Source organism: Bufo gargarizans, chromosome 2 (genome assembly GCF_014858855.1).
Source record: "Bufo gargarizans isolate SCDJY-AF-19 chromosome 2, ASM1485885v1, whole genome shotgun sequence".
NCBI classification, from domain to species: domain Eukaryota; kingdom Metazoa; phylum Chordata; class Amphibia; order Anura; family Bufonidae; genus Bufo; species Bufo gargarizans.
In genome coordinates this window covers 168,580,110-168,602,042 of record NC_058081.1, presented here as the reverse complement: position 1 = coordinate 168,602,042, position 21,933 = coordinate 168,580,110, and the positions used below count along the sequence as shown (strand labels likewise).

The 21,933-nt window shown below is 41.9% G+C and overlaps 1 protein-coding gene across 1 annotated transcript in view; it reads left to right on the top strand.

Moving 5' to 3' along the window:
* The window catches only part of PRTG (protogenin), a 110,801-nt gene extending 109,523 nt beyond the window's left edge, over window positions 1-1,278 (top strand). Inside the window, exons 18-20 of the mRNA XM_044277081.1 lie at window positions 286-451; window positions 760-858; window positions 949-1,278. Of these exons, the coding sequence (XP_044133016.1) occupies window positions 286-451; window positions 760-858; window positions 949-1,278 (595 nt within the window). The remainder of the gene's footprint in view (window positions 1-285; window positions 452-759; window positions 859-948) is intronic.
* Window positions 1,279-21,933: the final 20,655 nt, after the last annotated feature.

Genomic DNA, 21,933 nt, shown 5'->3' with positions numbered 1-21,933 from the left:
AATTTCCTTCGCTGGAGCCCATACATTTTGATGCTGTACGGAGACAGATCTCCAGATACCATTAAAACTACGTTTACTTTTCTGTAGCACTTTTAAATGGTTCTAACTATGGAGCTACAGCTGCAGTCCAAAGCAGTAAAGTGACTTGTATATGATCTTGTGCCTGCTGCTGTCATGCCACAATAATAGAAATAAATCTAAAGTATTGCAAAAAGTCTAGGTGTAGTCCGCACATAAAATCTGGTCTTTCACTAGTAAGAGGTATTGTATCTTTCTGACCTGCAGGAAAGCGTCTATTGCAAAGATTGCTCAGCAAGGAACCAATGGAATACCCAGTTCAGCTACTTTAATTTCTCATGAGACTCAAGAGAGCAAAGCCATACATCAAACGGAAGAAAATAAAGATCCCTTAATCCCTACTGTTCAAGTAAATAACTACTTAGATACAAAGGTAAATGTCTGATTTCTTAAAAAGAATGCAGCAATTTTTTAGCACGGTCTAACGCTAATAGCTTTGAAGCACTGTATGCAGTGTCGTTTTGGTGGATGTTGTACTGTAATCAGAGCATATGGTCATAAATGAGATCTTCAAGGTCACAATGGCAAGAAACAAAGTTGGGGATGACAAGCCACACGTGGCTTCTCAGCAACTTGTTGTGGACCTCTGGTCTATAGTATGCATGTCATTTGCAGGTTGGACCCTGTCTGCTCAAAGATTAATATTAGGAGTTATGTGAAACATATCTTGTTTTATTCTAGGGTGGTTCAGATCTTATCATTAATGGTCATGGACCAGTTGTAAAGAAAAACACAAAGAAGATGTTTTTTAAGGACAATTCTAAAGAGGATACAGGACAGGTATGCAATTTTGATATCAGCGGTAAATAAACATTTTCCTGTTTATCTGAATATATCTGAATATAATGCCTTATTTTTTTTATTACACAGTCCAAAAGAAGAATAGTTAGGTCTGCTTGTTTATATCAGCCCGGCACAACTGTACTGAGGGGAGAAGATGGGTCTCCAACTTCGCCTGGTCATCCTGGCACTTTCCAGATGCGACATAGCATAACAGCCGACACAGAGCATTCTGGGAACAGTGAAGAGAGCCACGAAACCAGTGATTCTGGGCGCTATTCTCACGAGTCTACTGATGAAATTCACCTCTGCTCTGTTATCAGTACCTCGCCATCCACAGCTGAATCATTCAGTGTTCTGGAATGTGAAAAGGAGCCTGCCTTAAACAAACACGAAAATCCTTCCATTGTCTGTTCTTGAGGAGCTCATTTCTGCTATATGTCAGATGATCCATATTCCCCGAACATTTCAAGAAGAAAATTCCCTCAAGCCAGATATTCCAGCCATTGATGTCTGTTCGAAGGACAATGACAGAAAGAAATGTTTGTCAAATCTGGTCTCTCCCATCAAATATATCACTTTTCTGCAGAACGTTCCACTGAGTAAATCTATTGACATTGAAGGTTGGTTTGCTGGGTGGTGAATGGCTTCGAATCTCTCCGAGTTTTATGCCATTTGTCTTTGTTGTAAAGGGACGTCAAGTAGTCTCTTTGATTTATGTCTACCTCGGCTGTTCACATTATGGACTCCCATTTCGCTGCTTTACCTAGATTTGTGTTTGTTTGTCTCCCCTTAACCTTCAGCCAAAGTACTTCCTAAATGTTTGTCTTTGTTTCTTTATTGATTGTTATGATTATTGCTTTTTATGTGTGATGAATGTGTTATTTAAGGAGTTGTAAAGGCAACACAGCTACGTGGCATTTTCCAAAGCTCTTCTACATATTTCCAGTGTATGATGCTAACTCTACCTTATTGAATGAATGACTACCTCTATAGACATGTGTTTAAAGAGACCAAACATTCTCGTGAATAGTAACAGTCACTACCTTATCGAACTGTGCCTTCAGGTATCTCAGTTACACAGAACTGCCTTACTGTGACATCACTCAGGATGATGACAAGATGCCTTAAATCCCAGAAATGTATATCCCAACATATATCACTGTTTACTGATGCTGTGCTTATTGAAGCAGTGATCTACCTATGCTCTTTTGTACAGAGCTTCCATTATTCACATCTACCAGTGTCAATGTGATTGACAGTGTCCCCATGGCACAGGCCAACCTTGCTGCTGGGATCGGTAGACTGGGCATCCTCCAGTGATCCCCACAATGACTTGGACGGAAATAACATGTAGGTGCAAGTCAATATCATTTATTGTTTTTGGTTATTTAACAGATGTAAAGTACACATTTCTACTGAATCTCAGGCTGGCTAAGGGTGGTCAGTTTTTACAGTAACCCTTTCATTTCTGTTCAGTGGATGGTACAGAGACCAGCGGTTAGACTGTTCATTGTTGATCCAGTGTTAAACAGAGCATTTGGAAAATAACTCTTTTTCAGGCTATCACTGCCTGTTGCCTTTACAATTCCTGTTTTATACTACCTCTTTTTTAAATTGATGTATATGTTAATTTCCTGGACTCAGGGAATAGTGTTTTTGTGTCTATGTCCCATGAATATATGGGGCAAATGTGACAGGGTATCATGCTCAGATTTCATTTTGAAAGGCAAAGTAGGTCAATATTAACTACATTATCAAAGGTTACCTATCACCTATGACACTTAAACATCTAATGTCTAGAAGTAACTGAAAACCTGATGATTTAGATGTGGGTGCAGAAAATGTATCTCAGCTCCATCTAAAACTCGTATGTTAAAAAGGTTTTCCATGATTTTTATACTGATGATCTATCCTCTGGATAAACATGAACTGGCACTGGCCGATAAAAAAAACTGTGAGAAGGCAGATGTGCTCACAGGAGCGCCGCTGCCTTCGCAAACAGCTGATCGGTGGGGGTCCCAGGTGTCGGACCCCTACCAATCAGATACTGATGAATTATCCTGAAGATACATCATCAGTAGTAAAAACTCGGAAATCCCCTTTAGGGAGGAGTTCATGAAGCTGAGACTTGGGATCTGGGGAGTCTTTACACTGGTTTAATTGTCTCTGTGCCAGTAGAGCATACATGGAGGGGGCAAGGTGATCAGTTATTTTGTGCCTATTTAGGTTAGGTTATGGTTTTACATTTTTCTGATCATCTTGTTCCCTTAGGCCTCATGCACACGACCGTTGTGTGCACCCGTGGCCGTTGTGCCGTTTTCCGTTTTTTTCTGCGGCTCCATTGACTTTCAATGGGGCCGTTGAAAACTCGGCTTGTGCACCGTTTTTACACCGTGCCCGTGACCCGTGTTTCTAGGCCGTGAAAAAAATATGACCTGTCCTATTTTTTTCACGGCCAACGGTTCACGGGCCCATTCAAGTCAATGGGTCCGTGAAAATCACGGATGCACCCAAGATTGTCATCCGTGTCCGTGATCCGTGTCCGTGATCCGTGTCCGTTTTTTCCTATCATTTCAATGGCAAACTTGACTTAGATTTTTTTTTCATCTTTCATGTCCGTGCATCTTCCAAAAATCACGGCAGACCCACGGAAGAAAAAACGGGCACGGATCACGGTACAACGGAACCATGTTTTGCGGGACGTTAAAAAATACGGTCGTGTGCATGAGGCCTAAGTGTCATTTTTCAGTAACAAGCTGTAAATCCAGTATAAAGACCTTGCTGAATAGCACCCCTTTTTCCAGTTTTTCAGATTTTGTGATGAGATCTTTTTCAGTTCACCAGGAATATCATCCATCCATCAGTTACGTCTTTAGTTCTTGCTGAATTGATGGCTGCTTTACCACAAATAATTTTCTATGTTTTCTGCATATGTGACTGGTAAACTTTAATACAGTCTTTAAAAACTGTGTTTTCATACCAAAGATTGTTCTTTATATTTTAAGGGATACAATATTTTTTTCCGAAAGAAAGAAAATTGACTATTTTGGCATAGCTGCCAAGTAGTAGTAGTGATTGTATTAGTGCAGAAATGCAATCTGCGTTTTAAACTACCTTAGACTTTAATTAGTCCAAAAACTTCCAAGTTACAAGTTTAGTATTTAGATATTAGCTCTTTATTATATCAGTATTAGATTACCTATTTTTGAACAAATTGCTTTATATCATAAGGGAAAAAAGTGTAACCAAAGATTAATTTTTGGGTCTCGTTTTGGTATTTGTGTACAGAAAGCAGCTCTTACTGTAGAGACTTACTGTAGTGTTAGATGCTTTGTGTATAACTGTTCATAGCTCGTCATCATCAGTTACGTACCAAGCCTCTAATATGCAGGGGTAGCCAAAAAACGTAAACCTTTACTCTGTTCATCTTTGAGACAGGTTTGCTTTTGGGAAGTATGTTACGCAATATCATAATGCAGCACGCTAGGTGACATATCCGTGAACTGTGTCTGGTAAGATAAGCTATAGGTGTCGACCAATATGAAAGACCAGAGGGTATTGAAAATAATAGCATCTGTTTGGGATGCAATGGCAGTACATCAGTGTCATTTTGTTGTGTCTTCAAGGGCCGTTGCTTCTATATTTGTCACATAACAAAGCAATTTTTCATATTTTTGTAGAATATATTGCTTAACATGTATTTTGGCATGTGTTGCCTCAAACTTCAAATTGTTTCAAAGACATTACTCGGCCAGTGTTTGTCAGCTGATATAAGCCTATGCAGTCAATAGTGGAAGTGGTTTATAGCGTTGGAGGGCTACTGGCATGTTGTGGCTCCTTGTAGCTCACTATATGGTCTATGACTTAAAACAAAGCATATTACGGTATATACCGGTATATATCTCAAGCATCAGCTAGTGATCAAGCCAAGATGTAAAAATCTACAGATTGGAGATGTAATCATACACCTATAGCTTCTAACATCTTCACCTAAAGGGTGTATTACATGAGGTGGCATGGTGCTGCACCTTTACCACATGCAAAACTTCATATGTGTGTAGTTTTTTTTGTTTTTGTTTTTTTGCTGTGGTTTCACTGAACTTGTGGTTTTCTAAAACTGCGGTAAAAAATGCATATGATTAGGCTCAGTTTAGCGGAGGTGCAGTGTTGTAGCAGTTCTTTGCTTCACCATTGGGAATAAATAGATGAATAATTGCTGCTTTATGTTGTGCTAATAATTCCCCTAAACATTCCTTTCCATGATTAACAATTTATGCCAAAGATATTTATGGTTACCCCTGCATATTTAGCAGTTGATAAGACTTTTAAGTTATGTTATACTTGGAGGAATGGCCTTTTTATTCTAGTTTTATCACAGTGGTGTACACCGCCAGCATGTGTTCTACCAGTATTAAAATCACTGTAACCAAGACTTCAAGAGATACATTGACACCATCTTGTATATACTGTGTTTTGAGATCATATGGCTAACGGCTCTTAGGTTGCATTTTACCCGTAAGTCATACGTTTTTCATTCAGAACTGGAGCACGCTATTACACAGACAGCCTTATCCTGTTCTGTTGTGTCTCTCATCTCTTGAAGGACATCTCTTGACACATATCTGTATTACTTACTTGCTGTTGTATCTTTTTTGTTATTTTATAAGTGAAGGTTACAAGTTTGTTATATATATATATGTATATATTTAATGTACACTATTAGTTCCAGTGTTTACTCGGCGTCCCTGACTATGGCAGGTTTTCTCCTTTTACATTACTATGGATACTGATATGCATCTGACCTGGCTGCTCTGCTTATTTAAACCAGTGTGTGATTATGCTGATGCCCTACTGCAGTAAAATAGGTTAGAAACCAATCACCTCTGTGACTAAGTGCTGCCCTTTAATTGTTTAGTATCTTCGGTTTTGAGGAATGTTTCATACAATAGTAGGGAATCACATCAGTGAAGCTATTCCATAACAAATTGTTAGTACAATTGTCCCTCCACTCCCGAAAGGGACCAGAAAGTTCGGTACAGTGGCCACAAAGAAATTAAATGGTAAATGAAACCTTTTAGCATGAGCAGCAATGCTGCTTGACCACCAGTATACTTGATGCAAAAATTCTGCATCAAATAGCTACATAGCAGGGTGGGGAGGGTGGTCATGGGGGCATGCTATTGTGCATAAAGGGGTTGTATGACAGTTCAAAATCGTCATGGGATTAGCCATACTATTGAAACAAGGAAAAAAGTATAAACCATCTGCTAAAAGTCTCTCCTTTCTCCAGCCCTGCAGGTTTGGTCTAAGGCTACTTTCACATTAGCATTTTCAATTCTGCTATTGAAATCCGTCATAGGATCTCTATAGCGGAAGAAAACTCTTCCTTTTTGTCCCCATTCATTGTCAATGGGGACAAAACTGAACTGAAAAAAACAGAGTGCACCAAAATGTATTCCGTTCCGTTTGGTTGCGCTCCCATCGCGGACAGAATAATGCTGCAAGCAGAGTTTTTCTGTCCGCCATGTGGTGGACAAGACAGATCCATCATGACACACAATGTAAGTCAATGGAGACGGATACGTTTTCTCTGTCACAATAGAAAACGGATCAGTCCCCCATTGACTTTCAATGGAGTTTGTGACGGATCTGTCATGGCTATATAAGACATAATACAACCGGATCCGTTCATGACGGATGCATGCAGTTGTATTATTGTAACGGATGCGTTTTTGCAGATCCACGATGGATCCGCAAAAAACGATAGTGTGAAAGTAGCCTTAGTTGGACCGGAAGTGATGATGTCTTGTTCATCATTCAAATGACTGGTTAGCCAGTTACTAGCGTCTGTGGTCAGGTGTGCATGAATGGCACATGACCGCTAATACCAGTGATTGGCTGAGCAATCCTATAAACAATTCCCGTGATGTCATCATTTCCAGTCTGGGAGTGGAAGTGGAGTGCTAGAACAGAGGGACCTTCCCTTTAACATCAAGTATCCTACCAAACTGAGCAAAAACCTTAGGTGATCTCTCCTTTAAACCCCTACTGACTTTGGGCTTCCATAGCGTTCCGTTACGCATCTCCGGATTTGCAGACCCATTGAAATGAATGGGTCCGCATCCGTGATGCGGAATGGCCATGAAACGGGACCCGTATATTGCGGATCTGCAATTGTGGTCCACAATACAGGCACGGACTTCGCACAGTCGTGTGAACGAGCCCTTAGGCCTCTTTCACACGGGCATCATGTTTTTTGCCCAGATAAGATGCGGGTGCGTTGTGGGAAAATGCTTGATTTTTCTGCGCAAGTGCAAAACATTGTAATGCGTTTTGCACGCGCGTGAGAAAAATCTGCATGTTTGGTACCCAGAGTTTGGGTTAGGTGTTCTGTAGATTGTATTATTTTCCCTTATAACATGGTTATAAGGGAAAATAATAGCATTCTTAATACAGAATGCATAGTACAATAGGGCTGGAGGGGTAAAAAAAAAATTAATAATAATTTAACTCACCTTAATCCACTTGATCGCGCAGCCGGCATCTCTTCTGTCTTCTTCTTTGCTGTGCTCATCACATGGTTCATCACCATGGTGAGGGATCATGTGATGTAACATCACCACAGGTCCTTAGCCGGCAGCTCAACATTACAGAAGAAGACAGAGATCCGCAACTACGCGATCAAGTGGACTCTTTTTAACCCCTCCATCACTATTTTACTTTGCATTCTGTATTCAGAATGCTATTATTTTCCCTTATGACCATGTTATAAGGGAAAATAATACAGATCGGGTCCTCATCCCGATCGTCACCTAGCAACCATGCGTGAAAATCGCACCGCATCCGCACTTGCTTGCGATTTTCACACGGCCCCATTCACTTCTATGGGGCCTGCGTTGACGTGAAAAACGCAGAATATAGAGCATGCTGCGATTTTCACGCAACGCACAAGTGATGCGTGAAAATCACTTCTCGTGTGCACAGCCCCATAGAAATGAATGGGTCCGGATTCAGTGCGGGAATACTCGCCTGTGTGAAAGGGGCCTTAGAGTGCTGTTGGAAATCAACACAGACTATAGTTTGACAGATGGAAATGCCCTGTCCTATGGTCAGATCGATTTTCTCTGCAGCTAAATGAGAGCAGTTTTTTTTTGTGACAATTTTCTGTCATGCAGTTCCCTGGTATTTTAGACAAAGTTCCTAAAACTGTCAAAAAGCTGTGTAAGTCACAAAAGATCATTTGTAAAATAGAGTAAAAATCATAATCTTCTATGGAAAAATACTAGCTGATTTGTGCCCCTAAGGCTGGTTTCACACGGGCGTTGCGGAAAAATGTGCGGGTGCGTTGCGGAAACACCCGCGATTTTTCCGCGCGAGTGCAAAACATTGTAATGCGTTTTGCACTCGCGTGAGAAAAATCGCGCATGTTTGGTACCCAAACCCGAACTTCTTCACAGAAGTTCGGGCTTGGGATTGATGTTCTGAAGATTGTATTATTTTCCCTTATAACATGGTTATAAGGGAAAATAATAGCATTCTGAATACAGAATGCTTAGTATAATAGCGCTGGAAGGGTTAAAAAAAATAAAAAAGTTAACTCACCTTATCCCCATGATCGTGTAGATCCCGGTCTGTTCTTTAGCTGTGGGCTGAATGACCTTTGGTGATGTCAGATCACATGCTCCAATCACATGGTCCATCACCATGGTGATGGAGCATGTGATCTGACATCACCAAAGGTCCTTTAGCCACAGCTAAAGAACAGACCGACCGGGAACTAGGCGATCATGGGGATAAGGTGAGTTAACTTTTTTTTATTTTTTTTAACCCTCCCAGCGCTATTATACTAAGCATTCTGTAGTCAGAATGCTATTATTTTCCCTTATAACCATGTTATAAGGGAAAATAATACAGTGAATAGACTGTCACCTAGAACCCATGCGTGGAAATCGCACCGCATCCGCACTTGCTTGCGGATGCTTGCGATTTTCACGCAACCCCATTCATTTCTATGGGGCCTGCGTTACGTGAAAAACGCTGAATATAGAACATGCTGCGATTTTCACGCAACGCATAAGTGATGCGTGAAAATCACCGCTCATGTGAACAGCCCCATAGAAATGAATGGGTCAGGATTCAGTGCGGGTGCAATGCGTTCAACTCACGCATCGCACCCGCGCGGAAATCTCGCCCGTGTGAAAGGGGCCTTATGCCACTGCAATGAACTTTCAATGCAACAGCTAAGAATCCACTAGATAAAGCTGGCCTTGTATTTGTGTATACACAGGCATCCTCACCCAGCTGGTAACCTTGGGTTTCAGTTTATCTACATGTTGTGTCTATATGGAGAAAGTTATTTTTTTTTGTTTTTTTGTAAACTATTTTTCCAATCTGTATTGACTTTTGGGGCATTCTTTTGCATTATTTCTGAAGATACAGACAGAGAGCAAACCCTTGCTTACTGCCCTCTATAATACAACATACAATATAAATTATTTTAGGAAATCCTAAAACAAGAAAATATTTTCAACATGCTTTTACATATATTTTTTATGATTAAGGGCTCACCACCATATATATTTTGCTGTTTGCAAAAAACTGATCCGCAAAAAATATTGATTACTTCCGTGTGCATTCTGTATTTTGCGGAACGGAACAACTGCCCCCTAATAGTACAGTCCTAGCCTTGTCCGTAATGTGGACAATCATAGGACAAGTTCTATATTTTTGGGGGGAACAGACATACGGAAATGGAATGGAGTAACTTCCTTTTTTTTGCAGACAGAAAAATGGAACAGACACAGAAAGGAAATACGTTTGTGTGCATGAGCCTTTAGGGCTGATTCACACGGCGGTGATTGGTCCCAGAAACAGCCCATATGTCGTCCGCATTTCCTGGACCGAGCACAGATCCCCTGACCTGAACTAACTGCATGATGGTGTTCTATGATCATTATGTGAGAACAGTACAATAGACCCACAATCAGATAGGAACTGATTGTATCATAAATTACTATGATGCAGTCAATTCGGGTCAGAGGAGCCACGGTCACTCCAGGAGATGCGGCCAACACACAGGTCATGTTTCCCAGGACGATCATGGACGTGTGAATCAGTCCCAATTGTAGTCCTGTATGTCGGCATGCAGTCAAGGGTTGTTAACATATTGCATGTGAGCCATAGAGAAATATATTACAGTTTTAAAGTTCTGTCCAGGGGTTTCTAATGCGTCATTTTGGCAAATAGGTGATTGCACAGAGATTCATTTTGTTCCTTTATGGGTAGAAAGAAGTGATATTTATGGACATATGTTCTGCCATTATTATGGTTATGTATTAAATGGGTTTATTGGTTTTAAGAAATAAAGATTATGTTGTTTATTTTTAAGTCAAACACACTAGACATATCCATTTGGTACTTTTGCATTCCTTTAAACAGGCTCTAAGTTGTACATCGTTTTTTTTTTATAGAATAAGTGTTTTTTGTCAACGAAGAAGGATGGCACCGTGTCCAAAGCTTTCCAACAGGTTTACTAGCTATGGAAACAAAAATAGTGCGGCATTATATATGTACATATATCTAGCAGCTTCAAATATTTCTGTACATGTATACCTTGGAATGTTTTTTTTTTTGTCTCTGGATTTTTTTACAGCTATGCCCTAATCTTTTTTTCTACTCTCATTCTTTCTTTATGTAAAGGTGATACTGGTAGTTTACGGTAGATACTGTAGCAGAGCAGATATTAAGTATGGACTCTTCTCAGGGGATCTGCTCCGACACTCTACCTCATTCTACCTGTTCTCCTTGAATTGTGAATGTAACTTATATTTCTTGCATAACTGTAATTTTTTAATTATCATGTTCTGTTCAGTGTCTTTTTACATTGTTTTTATATAAATATAGAGACTGGTTTTACCTTTTTTATTTTGACATTTGTTTATGTATTCATTTTTTGGAGAAATTGCTCCACACATCTTGCCAAAAAGTATAACTGTTTGAAATGCCAAAAGTTTCTGCTGTGATAAGTCCAAACTATCAGTGAGTTGCACAGATCAAATAAAGGTTTTCTAAAAAAAATTGGATGCTTTATGATTTTTCATTATTAAATTAATTTGTTTCCATACAAACATTAGTATCTTTAGGAATCACTTAATTTGAAAACATTGATGGAGCTTTCATGGCAACAATAGTTCTATCCCAAAGACAACAATGAGTATTTCAAGGTAGGAAATAGACATTAGACATTATTTATATAGATAGATGTACACCCAGGAAATGCCAGGTATATATGCTAGTAATTTATACAAAAGGAATATGCTGCAGCTTATTGGAATATGCTATATTGGGTGCTTTTAGGAGCGAGTAAACTAGTTAATTGCTTCATAAATTGTATCATTTATAATGTAAATTGCATACATTTAAAGGCAGTGGCTAGGCTTTAAACAGCTTCTACAGTTCAAGTTTTAGTAGATAAATTAACTTATAGTTATTATTGTACCATGTAATTAAAGAAATAATAAAATAATAACCACATGAAGGACACACATAAAGTACAGTGCCTTGTAAAAGTATGCACCCCCCTTCAATTTTTTCGTGCTTTGTTACATTACAGCCTCAATTTCAATGTTTTGTTAATCTAAATTTTATGTGATGGATCAGAACAAAATTGTCTAAGTTGGTGAAGTGAAATGAGAAAAATATATAAATAAAACTATTGTTTAGAAATATAAAACAGAAAATTGGCATGTGCCCTTTGTTAGGAAGCCCATAAAAAGCTCTGGTGCAACCAATTACCTTCAAAAGTCACATAATTAGTGAAATGACGTCCATCTGTGTGTAATCTAAGTGTCACATGATCTGTCATTACATATACACACCTTTTTTGAAAGGCCCCAGAGGCTGCAACACCTAAGCAAGAGGCATCACTAACCAAACACTGCCATGAAGAGCAAGGAACTCTCCAAACAAGTAATGGACAATGTTGTTGAGAAGTACAAGTCAGGGTTAGTTTATAAAAAATATCAAAATCTTTGATGATCCCCAGGAGCACCATCATATCTATCATAACCAAATGGTATGAACATGGCACAACAGCAAACCTGCCAAGAGACGGCCGCCCACCAAAACTCACGGACCGGGCAAGGAGGGCATTAATCAGAGAGGCAGCACAGAGAGAGAAGGTAACCCTGGAGGAGCTGTAGAGTTACACAGCAGAGACTGGAGTATCTGTACATAGGACCGCTCCATAGAGTTGGGATTTATGGCCAGAAGAAAGCCAATACTTTCAGCAAAAAAACAAAAAGGCACGTTGTGAGTTTGCAAAAAGGCATGTGGGAGACTCCCAAAATGTATGGAGGAAGGTGCTCTGGTCTGATGAGACTAAAATTGAACCTTTTGGCCATCAAAGAAAACACTATGTCTGGTGCAAACCCAACACATCACATCACCCAAAGAACACCATCCTGGTGGCAGCATCATGCTGTGGGAATGTTTTTCAGCAGCCAGGACTGGGAAACTGGTCAGAGATGAGGGAAAGATGGATGGTGCTAAATACAGGGATATTCTTGAGCAAAACCTGTACCACTCTGTGCGTGATTTCAGGCTAGGATGGAGGTTCACCTTCCAGCAGGACAATGACCCCAAAAACACTGCTAAAGCAACACTTGAGTGGTTTAAGGGGAAACATATAAATGTGTTGGAATGGCCTAGTCAAAGCCCAAATCTCAATCCAATAGAAAATCTGTGGTCAGACTTAAAGATTGCTGTTCACAAGGGCAAACCATCCAACTTGAAGGAGCTGGAGCAGTCTTGCAAGGAGGAATGGGCAGAAATCCCAGTGGTAAGATGTGGCAAGCTCATAGAGACTTATCCAAAGCGACTTGGACCTGTGATTACCGCAAAATGTGGCTCTACAAAGTATTGACTTTAGGGGGGTGAATGGTTGACTTTTTCAGTTATTTTGTCCTATCTGTTGTTTGCTATACAATAAAAATAAAATTAAAACAAACATCTTCAAAGTTGTGGGCATGTTTTGTAAATTAAATGATGCAAATCCTCAAACAATCCCTGTTAATTCCAGGTTGTGAGGCACCAAAACACGAAAAAAGTCAAGGGGGGTGAATACTTTTGCAAGGCACCGTATATACTAAAGTGTGTAGTAATGTAAATACCTATATGCTTAGCATTTACTATAGTCTGATTTTTAACTACTCTGAAAAAAATTGTCCTCAAAAAACAATATTAGGTCATAAACACACCTAAAAAATCTGGTATGCTTATACAGAAAAAGTTATGGACCACACAGTATGCAGCAACATAAATAAACAAAAATACAAATAATACACTCAAAATAACATAAAAAAAGAGGGACTGCCAACATAGACTATGAACAGTAAAAAAAAGACAAGTGTCTAAGCAAAGTAGCAGTTACAGTACATCAATACATAAAGCCAGCCACCAAGTACATACAGGGAGTGCAGAATTATTAGGCAAATGAGTATTTTGACCACATCATCCTCTTTATGCATGTTGTCTTACTCCAAGCTGTATAGGCTCGAAAGCCTACTACCAATTAAGCATATTAGGTGATGTGCATCTCTGTAATGAGAAGGGGTGTGGTCTAATGACATCAACACCCTATATCAGGTGTGCATAATTATTAGGCAACTTCCTTTCCTTTGGCAAAATGGGTCAAAAGAAGGACTTGACAGGCTCAGAAAAGTCAAAAATAGTGAGATATCTTGCAGAGGGATGCAGCACTCTTAAAATTGCAAAGCTTCTGAAGCGTGATCATCGAACAATCAAGCGTTTCATTCAAAATAGTCAACAGGGTCGCAAGAAGCGTGTGGAAAAACCAAGGCGCAAAATAACTGCCCATGAACTGAGAAAAGTCAAGCGTGCAGCTGCCAAGATGCCACTTGCCACCAGTTTGGCCATATTTCAGAGCTGCAACATCACTGGAGTGCCCAAAAGCACAAGGTGTGCAATACTCAGAGACATGGCCAAGGTAAGAAAGGCTGAAAGACGACCACCACTGAACAAGACACACAAGCTGAAACGTCAAGACTGGGCCAAGAAATATCTCAAGACTGATTTTTCTAAGGTTTTATGGACTGATGAAATGAGAGTGAGTCTTGATGGGCCAGATGGATGGGCCCATGGCTGGATTGGTAAAGGGCAGAGAGCTCCAGTCCGACTCAGACGCCAGCAAGGTGGAGGTGGAGTACTGGTTTGGGCTGGTATCATCAAAGATGAGCTTGTGGGGCCTTTTCGGGTTGAGGATGGAGTCAAGCTCAACTCCCAGTCCTACTGCCAGTTTCTGGAAGACACCTTCTTCAAGCAGTGGTACAGGAAGAAGTCTGCATCCTTCAAGAAAAACATGATTTTCATGCAGGACAATGCTCCATCACACGCGTCCAAGTACTCCACAGCGTGGCTGGCAAGAAAGGGTATAAAAGAAGAAAATCTAATGACATGGCCTCCTTGTTCACCTGATCTGAACCCCATTGAGAACCTGTGGTCCATCATCAAATGTGAGATTTACAAGGAGGGAAAACAGTACACCTCTCTGAACAGTGTCTGGGAGGCTGTGGTTGCTGCTGCACGCAATGTTGATGGTGAACAGATCAAAACACTGACAGAATCCATGGATGGCAGGCTTTTGAGTGTCCTTGCAAAGAAAGGTGGCTATATTGGTCACTGATTTGTTTTTGCTTTGTTTTTGAATGTCAGAAATGTATATTTGTGAATGTTGAGATGTTATATTGGTTTCACTGGTAAAAATAAATAATTGAAATGGGTATAAATTTGTTTTTTGTTAAGTTGCCTAATAATTATGCACAGTAATAGTCACCTGCACACACAGATATCCCCCTAAAATAGCTAAAACTAAAAACTACTTCCAAAAATATTCAGCTTTGATATTAATGAGTTTTTTGGGTTCATTGAGAACATGGTTGTTGTTCAATAATAAAATTAATCCTCAAAAATACAACTTGCCTAATAATTCTGCACTCCCTGTACAGTTAAATGGCTTCGTCTGGACATGATTGGTATTACTACACCAGAATACTTTATGCAACAGACAACCAGTCAAAATAATTTTAAACATATAAAAATTATTGTTTTCATTAGACATATTTACTTACAGAACATCGGCATGGTACAGATTATATTGGTACAAAGGTGTGTAAAATAAAGGATGTCAGTTCTGGCACAGTGTAATAGAAATACCTAAGAATGAACTGCAGTCTGGGCCCTAGTTGGGACCCTCGGGATGCAAACACTAGTTATACTATGGTCAAATGATCCAAAAAATCCCTTTAGGGGTTCTAACAAAAATACTCATTAAAATTACATTTTTATTATATACTAATCTAAAAAAAACTAGAGAACAGGGACTATGTACGTGTTAAAACTCTCAGGGACAAGCAGAGTACTTATTATCACTTCATTCAAAACATGCAGGTAGGGACAGTTCTTGTACTTTATTGCTCTGTGTTCCCACGAAACTGGGGGGGCTCGTCTTCTCCATTAAAAGCAGACCTGTCACGACTATGTGTTTGGTCGTGACTCTTTGTGTCGCATGCAGTTGTCAGCGGTCTGCTTGTTGTCTACCGCAGGTGAGTACAGTTAGTATGTAGTCTCACGTGTGGTTGCCACTGGCAACATGATGTTGTTGGCAGTGTAGCAGCCTGAGCTGGTTGCTAGGCGGCTCGCTGTCAAGGCATGCGGTTGCATCTGGCAACGTGTGTTTGTATGTGTTCACTTTCTATGTTTGGTTTGCACGGGATTTAGTTGTGTGTGCATTTTCCCTTTAAGTGACACTTACCTTGTCTGGTGTTGGAAGGGTTAACTCCTTTCCTAGTATGTGTGTGTGGGTGTGGCTGCTTGGGCTATTTAGCTCCTGCTGGATGCCTGTAGCTGAGGGGTACTCCAGCCATGCTCTATGCTGGAGTCATCCTCCTGGTCTTATATGCCATCTATCCACTGAGGGCCACCCTTGTGGTCAAAAAATATATGTTATGATGTTAAGAAGATGTTTTTATGCTCTTTATATTTATTGCAGCTATGGATGTCCTGGGTACCTGTGTGATTTGTGGTGTGTGCTGTGTCCTTAATGTTTGTGTGGACATCAGTACTTGTGCACGGGTTCCAGTCAGCGTGTCTGTGGCAGGTAGGTGTGGTACTGGTTTAACTCACCTGCCATATCCATACGCTATATATGTCTCCCCTCTCCTTGCTCCTTAGCCACTGGAGACTCCTGTTCATCCGTGTCTAGGAGGAACAGGTCGTCTTACCCTGCTCCTAATCCAGGGATTTCCTGAGGGCTAGTAGGGACCCTAGGTTCCGGAGTATGAGCCCTCCGACCATCTGGGTTGGCTCATACGGTTAGGAGTCAGGGTCAGAATTAGGGACGCACTAGGAGGTGACCTGCTCCCTGATCCTGTCGTCCTGGCCTAGCAGCTACCCTTATCCTATTGACATCGCACGGTTGAGGGTTTCCCCCACTCTCATCTGTGACAAGACCGCCATGATGACATCTTTCAGCCATGTCTCGTCTCTGCAGAGTTCGCCACACAGACATCTTAGATTCCCCACTTTTCCATCATCCACCCCCTCCTGGTGCCCCAACAGTGTTATTCTGCTGCTACCCACAATACTGTGCCCGCTGTGCTCCCCTGTGACCCAGAGAGTATGCTGTAGAAATAACAGGTCCATATAGATAGTTCCCCACATACTAATAGTGCTTCAAAAAGTCCAACCAATTATAATTATATGCCAGCATGTCCTCACTACTGAAAGTGCCTCCTACAGTGATAATGCTCCCTAATTGGTGGTCCCACATACAACAGCTTCCAATGAAACAGGACTTTAAAGCCCTACTATCAGAAGTTAAAGAAGCACTTAAAGCCGAGGTAGCAATTATCCGAAAAGACGTCCAGAATATAGGCTCTCGCCTCAACCAGCTGGAAGAAGACCACAATGCGGCTAGATCAGTTGTGCACCATATCCAAGAACGGACTACCACGCAATCCCTTTCTTTACGTGATCTACAAAGACATGTCGAGGAGTTGGATAACAGAGGCAGACGCCATAATATAAGAGTGAGAGGGGTCCCTGAATCCCAAAAAAGTGAAGATGTTGATGCAATACTACACCAATTTTTTTACTTATTCTTGATCGCCCAATATCCCACCCTATCAACCTGGAATTCGTGACAGGGATCACATACCCCTTCATCATACGCGATTATGGTCTTTTATCCACCAATATGGTTAGGTTTTTATCCTTAAATGTTAAGGGGTTAAATTCATCCTCTAAACGGTGACTTGCTCTCCAAGAAATGCGTAGGTCTAAAGTGGAGATAATATTTCTCCAAGAGACGCATCTTTCAAGAACGGGGTCACTACAGTTTGCAAAACATTGGTTCCCTACATCTGTCATGGCGAATGCCCCAACCAAAATAGCAGAAGTCCCCATACTAATAGCTAGGACAACTAATAGTTGATACACAAGGTCGCTACCTCATCCTCCATGGCACCTTATTTGGCATGAAAGTAACTTTATACAATATATACTCACCTAACTCAGGTCAGATATCTTTCCTCTCCTCTGTTTTGTCAGCCTTAAGGACCTGCCATAACTCTGCCTTAATATTGGGAGGGGATTTTTGTTATGTCCCCTGGACACTCTGTGTCTCTCAGGTGCTGCTGGCAATGCTGCCGGTATCTGCTCAGCAAGTTACGCACACAGGCCGATGTACTACTTAACCAGAGCAAGGTTTATTACTCAGAACATTATGGCATTCTTACATGGAGGAGTCTTATTCCAACAGCTTCTGTCCTTATCAGATGTAATCCCTTCTCAGCCTCATGTGTCTGCTTCCAGTTCCCCTCACACACACTGTCTGACTTCCTGGTACAGCTCCTCCTCCCCCATCATGCATCAGGAGAAAAAGGGTAAAGGTCACAGTGATCTATCACAACATCACACCTCCTTTCCTCCCCCAAAAAAAAAAAAACATAACAAGAGAACAAAATGTTGAACACATAACATAACAAGGCAAGCGAGATCAGTTCAGCAAGTAGTATCTCCAACTCAGTTCTGTGATTTCCGCAGCACTTCATGAGCCCTTTGTCTCTGTTCCCTGACCTCCAATGTGTCCCGTAAGATTTCAGCACTTTGCCAGCGAGGCGTTTGACGTCTTTGACGGGTAGACCTACGCAGAGGTACAGCACCGGGAGGAATAAAGTCAGTCAAAGGTACTGGAGAGGTCAGTGGGCGTCCCACAGACAAATCAGGCTCTGCAACTTCAGGCACAAGTCCGGGCTCCTCAGGAATATGGTCACCAACCGGTTCAGGGTTTGGGTGTAAACTTGTGGGATCATGCCAGACACCATGCCATATGTCACCAGCAGAGTTCAGAGTAGACTCTGGTGGGTGGTCAGAAGAAGGGTCGGTTTTGTCACTAGTGGCCGGCAAATGCGTTTCCTCAATTGTGAAAGGTGTCGCCGAACACAAATGCCTTCCTCCAGGCGGACAAGATACATTCTTCTGCCAAGAGTTCCATCAATAACGCCAGGAAGCCAAGGAGGCAAAGCTCTGTAATTCTGAGACCATACAAGATCACCGGCACGGAATCCCAGACGGCCCGGCGGAGGAGGTGTTGGTGACTGCTCCTGCGGACGAACTAAATCAAGTTTGGTGCGGAGATGCCTGCCAAACATAAGAAAAGCCGGTGACAGCCCAGTAGTAGCGTGTTTCGTGTTACGGTACATGATCAAGAATTCCAGCAGCTTCTCTTCTGACAGTCCAACCTGGTCCAGAGTGGACAGTAAGTGCTTCTTAAATGACTGCACAAATCGTTCTGCCAGCCCATTTGAAGCTGGATGATGAGCTGTTTTGTAGTGTTGGACACCCAAACCACTAAGGAAGGATTGAAACTCATGCGATGTAAATTGAGTTCCATTGTCGGAGACTATGGCTGTAGGCAAGCCAAATTGAGCAAAGAGCTTCCTTAAGACTAGAATGGTAGCAGCTGAGGTAATAGAAGGCATTTGAAAAACCTCCGGCCATTTGGAATGTGCATCTACCACGATCAAATACATTTTACCCTGGATAGGGCCAGCAAAATCAAGATGGAGTCTGGACCACAGTCCAACATGCTGGACACATGTCTCCTCATCAGAGTTAAAACCGTTATTGTCCATATCCACACTGCTATCACTCAACGCTCGAGACGCCCGTCCCCTGCCACTCAGCTTAAACCTCGCCACCCTAATTCTTCTGTCTCTGGGACCCCGACTTGCTACCGTTGTGGTAACACTACTCACAGTGCGCCTGCTTGCAAGTTCAAGGATGTCGTTTGTTTTCGCTGTGGGAAGACTGGTCATATTGGGCGCGTTTGCCGCAGCTCTCACTCCCCGAACACTACCACAAAAGATAGACGTAAACAGACATTCCGTGTGGATATGGACAATAACGGTTTTAACTCTGATGAGGAGACATGTGTCCAGCATGTTGGACTGTTTCGAGTAGCTGGGAGTACTCCGGCGATTAAAGTGGATGTCACACTCAATGGCTGTCCTGTCTCCATGGATGTTGATACAGGGGCAGCTGTGTCTGTCATTTCATGGACTGATTTAAAGGCATCGGGTCTGTCCCTGCCGCTAAAACCTACAAAGCTCACGCTACAAACCTACAGCAAGGAACTACTACAGCCCTTGGGTTATGTAAAGCCCCTTGTTACATTAGGCAACCACAGTCAAAGTCTACGCCTTTATGTTGTAAGGAATGGAGGTCCTCCGCTGTATGGAAGGGACTGGATCAAAGCCCTGGGCATGCCTCCTTTTACCATTGCCCAATGTACATTGCTTTCTAAAGTAGACCATTGGGTGGAATCCCTGAAGTCACGTTTTAAAGAGGTTTATTACTCAGAACATTATGGCATTCTTACATGGAGGAGTCTTATTCCAACAGCTTCTGTCCTTATCAGATGTAATCCCTTCTCAGCCTCATGTGTCTGCTTCCAGTTCCCCTCACACACACTGTCTGACTTCCTGGTACAGCTCCTCCTCCCCCATCATGCATCAGGAGAAAAAGGGTAAAGGTCACAGTGATCTATCACAACATCACACCTGTCGCCAAGGTGTGATGTTGTGATAGATCACTGTGGAATATTTCCTCACCCTGGCTTGCAGGAGTTGTAGGTGGTGCCTTCAGTAGGGTGGCGTCCCGTGTTGCCAACTCCATGACCGTAGCAAGGTCAGTGGCTTTCGTCAGAGTCAAGTCGGGTTCTGTGAGTAAACGTTTCTGTATGGCTGGGTCGCAGAGTCCCATGACGAACATGTCACGGAGAGCCGTCTGTAGGTAGTCTCCAAACTGACAAGTGGCAGCCAGTTTACGTAAAGCAATGACATATGTCTTTACATCCTCCCCGGCCTGCTGCCTTCTACCGTAGAATTTAAACCGCTCCGCGATTTCCAACGGCTGCGGGTTGTAGTGTGTATGTAGCGTCTGAATTAACTCAGGCAGGGACTTAGAGGCTGGCTTGTCTGGAGAAACAAGGTCTCTGAGGGTTCCATATGCAGCTTGACCCAATGCAGTGAGAAAAACTGCACTTCTCTTTTCAACAGTCACATTATTCGCTTCCATATACTGTTCCAGCCTCTCCACCCAGGAGGTCCATGACTCAGCTGCAGGATCAAATGGTTGAATAAACCCTATGAAGGCCATGTGTGCTAAAATCCACAATCCTCGTCGCCACTGTTATGTCCCCTGGACACTCTGTGTCTCTCAGGTGCTGCTGGCAATGCTGCCGGTATCTGCTCAGCAAGTTACGCACACAGGCCGATGTACTACTTAACCAGAGCAAGGTTTATTACTCAGAACATTATGGCATTCTTACATGGAGGAGTCTTATTCCAACAGCTTCTGTCCTTATCAGATGTAATCCCTTCTCAGCCTCATGTGTCTGCTTCCAGTTCCCCTCACACACACTGTCTGACTTCCTGGTACAGCTCCTCCTCCCCCATCATGCATCAGGAGAAAAAGGGTAAAGGTCACAGTGATCTATCACAACATCACACCTTTAATGTTCACTTCTCTGACACGACTAGCTGTACATTCCACTCCTTCCCAAGCATCTTCCCGTTTGGCTAGAAACTTTTCCCACTCACATCAAACACACACCAGAATTGATTTCTTCTTTGGCAATATACTGACTCTTCGAGCGCTATCTTCACTGACATTAGGCCCTATCACTTGGTCAGATCACGCCCCTCTAACTGTAGATTTGAATTATGAGGCTTCACCCCCGAAACGCACCAACTGGTATTTAAATTAAACCCTTTTGTCCAATGTAGCTTCAAGGGAGGAACTGAGAACTCACTTAATCAATTACTTCCAGACTAATGAATCATCGGTATCCTCACTTGGGACATTATGGAAGGTCCATAAGGTTTGGCCAGCAATGCACTAATGTGTATGGGGGCCTTTAATAAAAAAACATAAATTATTTTAAACTTGGTGGCTGTTTTCTTTACCCCTAATCTAGACCTTAGAAACCAACTAAAAACATCACATTCAATAAAACGGAGAAGCTCCTGAGATACTCTAGGCAGCGTTTTTTTCGAATTTGGTAATAAACCCCACACACTATTAGCAAAACAGTTGCAGGACTGCAAAGTTACAACAACTCCCCAGGTTATAAAAGATTAGTCGGGCACTTAATATTTTGACCCCGAGAAGATTGCTGACATTTTCCAATCATATTATACTTCCCTGTACTCCCTCCCTTCAGAGCTTCCTAGAAATCCTGAGACCAGATCCCAGGTATTGGACAAATACTTGTCTGATTGTATCCTGCCCACTCTTTCTCAAAAGGCTTTAACACACCTAAATCAGCAGATTACACTGGAGGAACTGGGGGAGGTAGTGCGAGATCTGCCGGAAAATAAAATGCAGAGATTTTGCTTCCACATAGGGACATAGGGCCCCTCTATTTACCTCCTTCCTAGCAGGAGAACCAATACCGCAGACCATACTTCAATCTTCTATAACAGTTACGCC